At 38.8% G+C, this 13,477-nt stretch overlaps 1 protein-coding gene across 1 annotated transcript in view; it reads left to right on the top strand.

Annotated features, from left to right (window-relative positions):
* The window catches only part of LOC106884435 (E3 ubiquitin-protein ligase HERC2), a 160,411-nt gene that overhangs the window by 48,313 nt on the left and 98,621 nt on the right, over window positions 1–13,477 (top strand). Inside the window, exons 22-23 of the mRNA XM_089365383.1 lie at window positions 11,183–11,382; window positions 12,263–12,421. Coding sequence (XP_089221509.1) covers window positions 11,183–11,382; window positions 12,263–12,421 — 359 coding nt within the window. The remainder of the gene's footprint in view (window positions 1–11,182; window positions 11,383–12,262; window positions 12,422–13,477) is intronic.

Below are 13,477 nucleotides of genomic sequence, written 5' to 3'. Positions count from 1 at the left end.
TGAAAGTCTATACAAGAGGTTTCCTCAGGACAAATACTGCAGTGCATTATTTACATTATTTACATTTGACAGATATTTGTCCTTAATCGCCTTACCTCGGTTTTCCTTTCCTCGACTGCGAGTCTGTCTTGCGGTATCCAATCCTTGAAGCTTGCCCCGACCCAAAGTACACCAGGAATAGCAGCTGCTTCTCCCAAACCTAGACCGTCGCTTAACACGTCTTGTCCTGACCACAACCCTGTTTGAAAAGGGCACGAATCCCGATCGAGGCTCCCTCTGCCCTTTTTCCCCTTCTGGTCAACTTGCTCTTCCGGTCAGCCTCCCCAGACACTGACGTCATACCACACGCCACCCTGTCACTGTTCCGGTGCTGGACTTTAGGGAACTGAACGACCATATATTGTGCCACACTGGAGGCGAGGCAACGGACGTTTGCGGTGAGACATTACGTGTGTGGAGACAGTCGACCAAGGCAGCGACGATCGTCGACTTGAAGTCGGCATATTTGCAGCTCCGTGTGAGTGACAAGCTGTGGCGATACCAGCTGGTGCGGTACAAGGGCCGGACGTACTGTTTAACCAGGCTGGGTTTCGGGCTGAATTCCGCTCCGAAAATTATGGCGATGGTGCTCAAGTCCGTCCTAGGGAAAGAGGAGAGGATAAGGAAGGCCACCAGTTCCTACATCAACGACATTTTGGTTGACGAGACTGTAGTGCCAGCCACCGAGGTAGTGAGACACCTCGGTTTTCCTTTCCTCGACTGCGAGTCTGTCTTGCGGTATCCAATCCTTGAAGCTTTCCCCGACCCAAAGTACACCAGGAATAGCAGCTGCCTCTCCCAAACCTAGACCGTCGCTTAACACGTCTTGTCCTGACCACAACCCCGTTCGAAAAGGGCACGAATCCCGATCGAGGCTCCCTCTGCCCTTTTTCCCCTTCCGGTCAACTCGCCCTTCCGGTCAGCCTCCCCAGACACTGACGTCATACCACATTTTGTTTGTTGTTAGCATGACGGCAGGTCACTACCAGGAATCGAACTTGGAATCTTGGGGTTAGTAGCCCATGCTCTTAACCACTACGCCATATGCCCAAGATTCCAAGTTCGATTCCAGGCAGTGACTTGAATAATAATTAATTCGTTTTATTGGCCACAAGGGCTAATATCAATCAAAAACATGTAAGGACAAAGACAGGATGAAGGTTACAAAAGGTTTTGTCTGAAAAGTAGAAAAACGTTTGTGTAAACAGAGGAAGAAAACGGAAAAAGATATAACAAATAAATAAATAAATAAAACTCCCAAAAGGGGGAGGCGCTTCGAAAAAGAAAAGGTTACACGTGGAAAAACCCATAAAACCACGGGAGCCAGGTCAGAAAAAAAAGAAAGGGGTATAGAGCCCTTTCTCCTTTTACATTACCTTTTTTTCTACAGGTGTGTTCTCAGAATTGGTCCGTTTATACTGGCCATTCTTCCAACAGTCACCCATCTTTCAACGAATTTGCTATGAGACAGCACTTCCCTCTCTACTCTCATCCTCCTTTTCAAGTGGAACTTGAAGAAGTTGATGAGGCCTTGGTCAAAGAGGAAAGTGTCTGACTTTAGCCCTTTCAAACGGGTCCACCATATCACCTATTTCGCTACAGCTACTAGGCATAGAAAAATTGCCTTGCCCTCCCGGTTAAAGGAGGTCGGCGGGTCAATCCTCACGATGGATTCAGCTGATAGCCGGATCCGTCCTACACGTGACAGTAGCTGTTCGATATAAACCCACAGGTCAGCAATACTCGGGCACAGGACGAGTGCGTGCAGAACGGTTTCGTCGTCCTGAGCGCACCTCGGGCAGGCCCGGTTGACGGCACTTCCGTGCCGGTAGAGTTTATCTCGAACAGGTAGCGCACCTCGGTAACACTGCCAGGTGAGGGACCTTTGGAAATTATCCATGGGCCCCAGCCCGAAAGTCTCCTGTAGAGACTGTTTAACTGATTATCTTCGACGCCTAGAGTTTCCCCGAAAACGCCGTCGCACTTTTCCTCCACTAACCCTCTATAGAACGCTAGAGTGGAGCTACTACCGATCTCACTGCCCGCCTGACTGAGGGCAGTGAGAGCTTGGCGGCACTCGAGGTGCCAAGCGCCCTTTCTCGGTCTATGTTTGATCCAGGATTGCAGCTCTGTTAAAGAAACGAGCTGCAGAAAATCGCGTCTGACGAACGGCGACCACACCTATTCACCGTCCAGGAAACACTTGAGATGTCGTAGCCTGAGCGCATGTTTGCGCATCAGCAACCACGGCATGCCAAGGCCTCCGTTCAGCGGCTGTTGACAGCAGATGGAGCACCTGACCAGTGGTACCTGACCCTTCCACAAAAAGTCGAAGAGCAAGCGTACTATCTTGGTTAACCAGCGGTTGGGACAAGGGACGACGGTCAAGCAGTAATAGATGACGGATGTGATGTACACATTCGCCACCTCCGCTCGACCTTTCAAGGAGAGCTTCCTCTCGGCCCATTTCTGGGTGAAGTTGGCCACCCTGTTCGTCACTTCTTCCCAGTTTTTCTCTAACTGGAGGTCCGGACTGAACCAGACCCTGAGCAGTTTAACGGGTTCGTCTGTCCAGCACCCTACGATGCTGTTGGATGGCATGGACTTGCCCCTCCAGGTGCCCAGTTGCAAGCCCACTGACTTTTCCGCGTTAATTTTCGCACCTGTCACCGCTTCATACTCATTTAGTGTCTCGCCAATCAGGTCAATATGCCTGTGGCTTGACACCATCACGGTGACGTCGTCGGCATAGGCAGACACACTCTTCCCACATCCCAGATCGCACGGGACACCCCTCAAAGCCTCCAACTTCCGCAGTAATGGCTTGAGAGTCAACACATACAGAAGGGAGGAGAGAGGGCATCCTTGGCGAACCGAACGCGAGATGTTGAACGGTTCCGGTAGATGGCCGTTCACCTGTATGACCGAGCAGATGCCGCTGTATAAAGCAGCTATCCACCTGTGGAAGACCAGACTGAAGCCAGCTGTCTTGAGAACAGCTGCCAGGTATCGATGGTCGACTCTATCGAAGGCTTTAGACTGATCTAAATTGATCAAAGCCCCACCCACATCAGCTTTGTTACTCACCCTCTCTATGATGTAGCGCATGAGATGGAGGTCGTTGTGGATAGACCTGGTCAGCACGGCGCATGTCTGTGCCTTGCTGATCAGTTTGCCCACGACAAGCGCCAATCTCTTGGCTAGCACCTTGGCCAAAATCTTCAACTCTGCATTGAGCAGAGTGATGGGCCTAAAGTTCCCTATAATGTCCCCCTTGTTTGGGTCCTTTCTTAGCAAAGCCACCACTCCTCGACAAACAAAAGCAGGAATTCTCCCGTTTTGTTGCCAATTGCAGTAGACGTTTGCCAAGACGCCCGCAAACAAGTCTGGCATTGACGTATAAAGCTCGTAAGGCAGACCATCCAAACCCGGCGATCTACCTCTCGTGCAGCCTTTCATCGCTTCCTGTACTTCCCAGGCAGATATGGGTCCTTCGCAGCACTCGGCTTCGCTGGTCGAGAGTTGTGGCAGGCCGTCTAGGTACACACCGAAGTCTGTCCCGTCGTCCGTCCTACCGTTCGTCCCAGGCTTTGCATGTCGTTAATGATGCGTTTAGCTTCCAGTAACCGGGACCTTGTCTATGGAGCCTATCTAAGTCGACCGTACAGATCACGAATTTGTGGTCTGTGTAGCCGACTATGTTGAATTGTGGACACCCTATGCTATCCTTATCCGCTGGCCTACAGAAAATTCTATCTAAGTACAATCTAGAAGACCCGATGCGATTAGTCCAAGTCCACATTGGCACATTTGGGTTGTCTAGTCGATACATGTTGGTCAGCTGAAAGCGTTTGAGCAGGTTCACGAGGCTCTTGCATCCCCCTTTCTTATCAGATGCTCCCACACCCACCCTATCGATACGTTCATCTAAGACAGCATTCCAATCCCCAACTAGCACTAAAGTGCGAGAAGTACCTAGGAAAACCTCCAGACGTTTGAAATAATCCGACTGCCCTGCCAGTAGTCTGAAGGCAGTGCCATCACTACTATCGACATCCAGGACCACCAACTTACTTTCCGGATCCAGGAAGACTGCCCTTATTTTCAAGTCCAGGCCTTTCCGAAATAGCACCACAGTACCCCCACCGCCTGCTCCCGGCCAACAAGGAGATAAAAAAATCTCGTATCCGCCAAAAAGGGCTGCGAGTTCCTGCGGGTTGGAGAGCCTGGTTTCGCTAATGGCTGCTACATCTACACTGTAAGACCTCAGGTCGTTCAACAGGTGACCTTGTTTCCAAGGCGACCCGAGGCCTCTCACATTTATGCTTCCGATTCTGAGAATTACCATGTTTTTTTAAAAAAAGGAAAGTATTAGAGCAGAAAAGGCTCTACTTACTATTTTCTGGTGGGGTGGCTCCCCTATGTTTCCGTGTGGGTGTTTCCACTAAATTTCGATAAAGTCTTTGGGAGAAACTTCTCCCTAGCGACCCAACATCATTTGGGAACTTTTCTTTTATTTTATTGTAGTTTTCTTGGGTTATTTTTAGTGTGAGTATGTGTGCTGGTGGTGTGTTGTGTAAGGGTATAATGAAGTTTGAGATATTTGCATTTGTACTGTTTTTTAAAAAGTTTAACATCGAAAAATACCTTAGGAATGAGAACCCAGGTTCAAAATTTCACCCAGATACCTGATGAAGGCTGGGGGGTATATCAGCCGAGACGTCGTGCTAACAAGATGAGGACAAATATTCGTCAAATGTAAATAATGTAGTATTTTAATGTTCTTACAATACATCCGCATTAAGTAGAATCTTGAATATTGCTATTTGGTATTAATACTGCTTCTATTGCTAATATTTAATCTTTTACTCAACCTGCCAGCTACTTATGGCACCAGTGACTGAAATAGGCAATTTTTCTATTTATCAGTAGAAGCAAGATTTGGCTAGCATGCACAGTTAAGTGGATACCTGCTGCTGATGAAGCACAAACATGCTGAAATCATGTAATTCTACCACCAGTCCTAGACAATTCTTGTCTGCCACTGATGTTGCTGTGCTTGTAAAGCACTAAATATCTATTCAAGAGGCTTTATGTCATCCAACACTGCTTGACAACCAGTGTTGGTATATTATATCCCTGTAACTTAGCAGTTCACCAGTAAGAGACTGAAGTCTAATAGAATAAGTACCAACCTTTAAAAGCAAACAAAAAAAAAAGCACTGGGTTTGATTCAGTCAACTGAAACCCTTCTGGACAGTGCTCCAGCATGGCTCTTATCCAATAACTGAAACACGTAGAAGATAAAAAATACATGAGTGTGTGTATGAGTATATATATATATATATATATATATATATATATATACATAATGTATATGTGTGTGTGTATGCCCCTGAGATTGTGGTTTCAATTTGTGGACTGGTGGTGTGTTGTGTTCTTCAGCAAAACACTTTGTCTTATATTGCTCCATAATCACTTGTTCGGGGAACATCAATTTTGATGGAGGAGTGAGTTAATGTACAGCACCTAAATTTGATCACTGTAAACAAGTCACTTATTGCAGATAGTTATGCAAAAACTAAACATTGATTCATCATCTCTGACGGAAGATTTCATCATATATATATATATATATATATATATATATATATATATATATATATATATATATATATATGTATGTTTGTGTGTCTGTGTTTGTCCCCCCAACATTGCTTGACAACCAATGCTGGTGTGATTATGTCCCCCGTAATTTAGCGGTTCGGTCAGCAAAAGAAACCAATAGAATAAGTACTAGGCTTACAAAGAGTAAGTCCTGGGGTCGATTTGCTCGACTAAAGGCGGTGCTCCAGCATGACTGCAGTCAAATGATTGAAACAAGTAAAAGAGTATATATATATATATATATCAGAAAAAATAATATATATATTTACAGGATTCAATAGAATCAAAGAATTTTAAAATTAAGGATACCAAGGTAATATAGACAAATCAGAAGGCTGTGGCCCAGCATAGCCATAGCCTTTGGGCTGAAATACACATATATATATTCTTATGAGAGAAAGAGAGAAAAGTGGGGAAGAGAAGGGGTACAATTTGTTTATTGACTTAATTTCAAAATCTTAATGAAGAATTAGTTCACGCTAACCTATTTCGTAAATTAGTAAGGTTAAATTTTGGGTTATCTCTCTTTGAATTCTGTTAAGATTATAACTTACACACACACACACACACACACACACACAGATTTCAAACAATTCTTCCATTTATTATTTTACTTGTTTCAGTCAGTGAACTGTGACTTTGCTGGGACACCGGCTTGATAGGGTAAAGGGTTAGTCTACCACATCACCCCAAATATTTGAGTTAGGTTGGATTTTTTTTCTCAAATCACTAAATTACAAGGATGTAAACCAGGGTAAATTACTCCCAAGTGAGGTAAAAATGAAATTCTTGGGGGTAATTAGACGTAAGTATAATTACATAAAAAATAAGTTCCTTGTTACGACAGAAATTTTTCTTCTGGCAACTCTGCATTGTTCAATATAATAGATATGTAAATAGATTCATATAAATATTCAATAAACCTTTTGGATTCAAAGAATCAATGATTTTCTTCCTTTCAAATCAAGGGGATGACGTCAGCTTAAATAAATATATTTTGGAGTAATTGGTTTAAAATGTTCCCTGATCCCTGATCTAAACAAACCAATGCCATTTGTAAAGCAGTGGTGAGAGCAAACATGAAGATATGTGTGCGCACATGTGAGCTTGTGCGCGCGCGCGCGCACACACACACACACACACACACACACACACAGGGCTTCTACACCGCTTCATCAAGTTAAAATTCTCCCACAAGGCATTGGGACTACAATAGAAAGTACCTACTTTAGATGGTGCCTCGCAGTGAGAATGAACCTGAAACAATCCTCTTTAAGCATGATGGTGGATGCTTCTTTACTTTTTTTTTTTTTTTGTTGTCAGTTGTGGTTTTGTGTGTTGTGTATATATACACCAATAATTATTAAAACAACCAGTTTGTATTCAATAAATAAAAGACTGAGAAAGGAGACTGGGCAGGGTGGGGGGACGATCTGATACATAAGAGCCAGATTAAATAAACTGTTTGGGAAGAAACACAGCTAAATATCAACATTGAATCTAAACTCACTGTGCAGTGTCTTAAAAACTTAATTGTGTATTGGTATGTAAGTATAATACATATACATGAGAGTCAAAGACTGAATATCTGTGTGTGTGTGTATATGCATGCATGCATGCATCTATTGTCGTGTGTGTATGTATATATGCATGCACGCATGTATTGTTGTGTATGTATGTGTAATACATATATGTAAGCATCGAAGACTGAATATTTATGTATTTGTGTTATTTACCAAATGTATTTATAGGAATCGAAGACCAAATGTATGTGTAATACATATGTGAGAGTCAAACTGAATATCTACAGACATGCATGTATGTATGAGAGTCAGATGTATGTATGTATTATGTGTGTATATATGTATACATGCATGCATAATACATGTGTGAGAGTCAAAGACTGAGTAGAAGACTGATTATGTAAGTATTAGTGTGTACAGATGTATAATATGTCTATGAGGAGGTTTGTGAGGATGGTGAGTGTGTACATGTGAATGGCATGATAGTGTGTGTGTGTGTGTGCGTGTGTGTGTCACTGAGGATGGTGTGTGTTTGTAAGGTTTGTGTGCATGTGCTATTTAACTGTTCATTATAATTTATATTGAAATTATTATATAATTGAAATTATGTAGAACGTAACATTCTACAAATGTAAGTAAGCATTAGATGTAATAGAGAAACTTTTCAAAGAGACTTGTGTATTAAAAGTACATAGTACTCACTCAGGACATCATCAGCAAATTATCAGACGTCATTGTTTCAACCTCATTTGGTCTCCTCAGTGACAAACGCCCTTGACATTATTTTTTATTTGCTATTGTTTTATTTTTGCAATTTTTATGTGGACCTCTACTTATGGATGGGATGAAATAAACAGGCGTCCATTTTAGTTGTTCTATTGCTTCTAGCATTGTGTCATTCTTTGCAAAAATGACATTATTTCTTCTATGTTACAACTATTTAAGAAAATATTGTTGTTGCTGCTGCTGTTGAAGAAAAGATAATCTCCCTTGAACAGTTTAGTCTTTTGTTTCACTTCTGCCACCATTGCTTGTGGGAACAGCATGAATGTTGCAACATCCATTTCTGTTCCTTTACAATAAGTAAATAAATAGATTAATTAAGCTGAATATTTTGTCTTTATAAGAAATATACTTCTCATCATCATAACTTTTCTTAATTTTATTCCAACTGTAATGCTTGAATAGTAAATTTGCTTGAATGAATATTTTATTCATTTCCAGTGACTCTAATTGCTTCAGTGATGTAGCTTGGCTTTGAAACTCCTTCCTTTGTTCTTTTTTATGTTTTGGTTGAAGTACAAGTCATTCATTTTTTTTTTTCTTTTTTGCTATTTGGTGTGTTGCTTTATTTCTTCACGAATTTGTTTTTCTTTTCTTATTACTCAAAAGAAATCATATTTTTATGGTGTATTTGTTGCTTTGTGTTTGCTTGATTAGTGAAAGCTTCATGGAGACCTTATCATTCTTCCCCTCCTCTGCCTCCCACCTACCTTTGAAACATTTTATGTCTTAACAGTGCTATACAGCATCAACAAATATTTAATTTGCTTTTATTAGAGATTGTATTTCTTTCTCCAAATTATGAATTTATCTTCAGAGTAGAACAGACTCTGGTTTCAAGGAGGAGTTCAATGCCAAAACAGAATTAGCTTTCTGGTTTTTAAAATTTAGCTATTTTTTATAAATGTTTTTAGTATTGTTTAGTCCCAGGTCAGCACTAATTGTGCAGGCCTAAAATTAGAAACATTACAGTCATGACCATCCTATTTATATGTCCCTCTCTTTTTGTTTTTGGAACAACAATAAAGCGGGGGGGGGGGGTTAGGTTGCTATTTTTGTTTTATATATAGGTTGGTGATTATGGATAGTATATATACTGTGTTATAATATTTCATTGGTGATTATATGGAGTATATGCTATTGAGTGGTGCTTGTGTTATTTTATTGTTATTGCATAGAATATGTTTCTTACTAAGTTATGTTATCAAATTGAAAATATCCTGAGTAGAATGTGTTATCCCTTCCCAAAAGGACTGTCTTGTATAGAATATGACCTGTGTCTTACTGGGCTGTCTTGTAGACTAGATGTAACATTCGGGCATCTGGTATGCATAAGATGTGACTTGGAGAGTTATTTTGGGAACGGTTTCTCCATCTCCCGTTAAGCAATTTTTTATCAGAAAGTACCATTTTGTTATGGCCAGGAAGTTGTCTTACATTGTTTTTACCACTTCTTGCCCATTTTCACATCTAAGGATTGGCACTTTGCCCAATAGAGATAGCTGCTGGTTCAGTTGTGTCTGTGAATATACTTTAATTAGGCAGAGACTGGGCAGCTGGAGATAATACGGTTGATTGCCTCCCTGAGTTGGTAACATGTTTTCTATTTGGTGTGAGTATCTTCTTTTACTGTTTTATATCTGAAGTTGTTTCTAGCTGGATGTTGATCTAGTGTCAAGCATTCTGCTTCTGCTTTTAGTCCAGGTCTCTTGAACAAGTGTTGGGTCATATTCTGGTTTGTTTCCCTTCTGTCAACTTTTAAAGGATATTGACCATGGAGTGGGTTTTTCTCTTCAATTCTTTTTTTTTATTTATTTTGGAATTCTGTTTTGACCTTGTCTTTTGTTTTTCAACTATTTCAGTTCTTTTGTCCTAATCTAAATCTTGAATTTCAGTGTTGCTAGTTCATTTCATTATTATACTTACCATTTTCTCTTTGCTTTATTCTAAGTACTCTTTCGATCCTTCTGTTATTTTGTAATAGCATTCTATCTGTATCAGACTCCTGTCAATTTTGTTTGTTGGATAAGTATATTCTATTGATATCAGATGTGAGGTGGTAGCATTCAAGTACCCTTAGTGATTCCCTAGTTTTTCTGGTTAAGCTCTTCACTTTACTTAACTTCCAATTTATTATGTTAAAACTGTACTTAGTAACTGAGGCAGCTAGTGTATTTATACTTATTATTTCTATGAGTTGTATTTTATCAATTTCATTTATTCCTAAGTATTTTTATGGATAGTTCTGGTTTAAAAATTCTGATTTCAGTTTCTTTATCTAATTAAATCTTCCTAGTTTTAGTTAAAATCCCTTACAGAGGATTTTATACCATATTTTAACTGTATTCTGTTTTTTATACCATTTGCTACCATATATTAACTGTATTCTACCATATTTTAACTGTATTTTTTTATGTCTTGGCTAAATTTATAAACAACTTTTAGTATGCCTTAACTGAATTATTATTATTATTATTATTATTATTATTATTATTATTATTATTATTATTATTATGGCAGCAAGCTGGTAGAATTGTTAGCATACTGGGCAGAATGCTGAGCAGCATTTCATCTATCTTTGTGTTCTGAGTTCAAATTCCGCTGGGGTCGACTTTGCCTTTCATCCTTTCGGGGCCAATTAAATAAGTACCAGTTATGCACTCGGGTCAATGTAATCAACTTAATCCCTTCCTCCAAATTTGAAGCCTTGTGCTTCCAGTAGAAAGGATTATTATTATTATTATTATTATTATTACCTTTTCGGACAAAACCTTTTGTAACCTTCGTCCTGTCTTTGTCCTTACATGTTTTTGATTGATATTAGCCCTTGTGGCCAATAAAACGAATTTATTATTATTATTATTATTATTATTATTATTATTATTATTATTATTATTATTATTATTATAGCATCAGAAAAGTGCTTTGCAGCATTTCTTCTGGCCTTTTGTGCTCAGAGTCCAAATCTTTCTGTGATCAACTTTGCCTTTTATCCTCTCAGGCTCAGTAAAATAAATTGTCTGTCAAGTACTAGGTCAATAATATTGAATACTCCCCCTCCCCTTGAAATTGCTTGCTCTGTGTCTAAATCAGAAACCGTTGTCATTGCTGCTGTTGTTATTTTACTGTTATTTATTACTTTCTGTATTCTTTCATTCTCTTATCCCCAGGTGGTTCCTTACTTGCTGGGTGTGACACCCCAAGTGCAGAGTCATTGGTTGGATGGTTACTGGAGCACAAAGACCTTAAAATACAAAGTGATTCTGATTCTGACATGTCAGTTTGTTCTATAGATATAGATTCTGATGAGACTGGATCTATGTCTGACATTTTTGATGATTTAGATGATGATGACATAGAATTGGAAGAGGTAAGCTACATTCTTTCTCCACTACCATTTTTCTTACATATTGAATCATAGGATTGGCTGAATGAGAATGACTCAAGACACCAACACTCATGTTTATACACATCAGGAGATCTTTATTGAAGAGATTATAGCTCAAAATTTTAAAAATTTTATTATTTTTCTAATTAAAAAAAAATCACGAGAAACATCAAAATTTCTTACAAAAATTTCACGTGATTTGAAATTGTTAAGGATTTCTCAAATATAAAAATAGTTTCAAAAAGACAAAAGACAGATCAAACTGCAAGGCATCTGAATCTAATACTCTGGTTTTCTTTTGTCTTTTCTTTTTTCCTGTCAGTTCACTAACTTTGGCAAAATACTTTTAATATTATGAAATAACTATGCAGAACATTGACTAAAGGGATTAAAATGGTATTATCTTTGGTTCTTCTTGCAATTGACATTAACTTCTCATTGTACTAAGGTTGAGAAAATAAATACTAGTTATATACTTTTGTCAATGCTCTCTGTCAAGTAGTCAAGATGTGCTGAATTTATACTGATTGTTAGGCTCAGAAAGAAGTGTGTCAAAATTTGAAATCATTGCTGGAACTTATTCCATGCAAGGTCATGATTGATCAGATTTTGTTGATCAATATTCTAGCGAATCACAACATTGGGTGACTGAAGAATATTTCTATTACAGGCTATCTTGTTAAAAAATTAGTTTTACAAAATATTTAGTTGAAGAAATGTTGTTTCTTCTAATTTTTTTTTTATAGATTATTATAATTGTCATACATGTAACTAATATGTTTAGTTAGTGTGAAAAGACTGGGTCTTAAAGATAATTAATTACCTTCTGACTTTTCTTTCTTTTATTTTTGTACTTCTACAGCAAGAAATAACGACAACAACTTACAAAAAACCCTCAGATTTTGCCAACATTGATGAATATGCCATGTACGTTCAAATAAATATTGTTCCTGGAATGACAGTGCGATGTTGTTGTACATATGAAGAAGTGATGGAAGGAGATATTGGCAAAGTTATTAAGGTACATATTCTTTCAGTTCTGTTTGTTTTGACATCAGACCCTAGCAAGGAATGCTATTATTTGAAGCTTAGGAGGAAAAACAAGGTAGAATAGTTGATACAGTGTTGTAAAAATTAGGATATATGAGGTATAATTGTGCAGGTATGTGGGTGAGCATATGTATATATAGATTGATAACCAAAGCAGCTTAGCCCTAGGAACATAAACTAAGTTTTGTTAGTCTACATTTAGCCCCACTATAAAAGATAAAGTCTACTTGTAATGATCTTTGGTAACACTTTTCGACTGTTGAGTTGTAATGCTGCAAGGGATGTGATGTTGTTAGCTGATGTGATTTCAATAATGACATTAAGAATAATTGTCTACAATTTAATTCTCCAGTTATTGTGCTCTTTTTTTTTTTATTGACCACTCATTCTGACTTTATCAGCCACTGGTTTATATAGAATTGTTTTTTTCTCATGTCTTCCTAACAACTGAGTATGTGACATACTCAGTTGTTAGGAAGACATGAGAAATACTAAGATATTGTTTGTACAGTGTCCAGATGTGTGACATTTGTGTAACATTTGTGTAAGTCATTGATTAGTCTGAAAGATGGTATAGGTGATAGATATGACTTAGTAACAGTTTGCTTGAGCCATCTCCTTTTGATGATTATTGATACAACGAACAGCTAATTTGTGAATGCACTATCAGGTTTTCACTAACATTGCTCTTTAATAATTTTAAAATTTTTTGCTCAAACATTGTTGTCATCATCGTATTTAACCCTTTAACATTCAAACAAGCCATATCCAGCCCAAATGTTTGATCTGTTTTTATGTTCAAACTGTTCAGATCTGGCCTCTCATACCTACCCTACAATGTCACTCTAAACATAAACAATCACATTATTAAAATCTCTTTGCTACAAGATAATGCATGATTAATTCAAAATAATGTGAATAAATAAGCATTTCAGTTGATGAATTAATCTGAATGCTAAAGGTTTAATGTCCATTTTCTCATGCTTGCATGAGTTGGAGGAAGTTTTCTAAGGTTGGATGCCCTTCT

Source organism: Octopus bimaculoides, chromosome Z, assembly GCF_046866305.1.
Source record: "Octopus bimaculoides isolate indiv1 chromosome Z, ASM4686630v1, whole genome shotgun sequence".
Taxonomy (NCBI): Eukaryota; Metazoa; Mollusca; class Cephalopoda; order Octopoda; family Octopodidae; genus Octopus; species Octopus bimaculoides.
The sequence above is the reverse complement of the archived record's forward strand: the minus strand, read 5'-3'. Positions and strand labels throughout refer to the sequence as shown.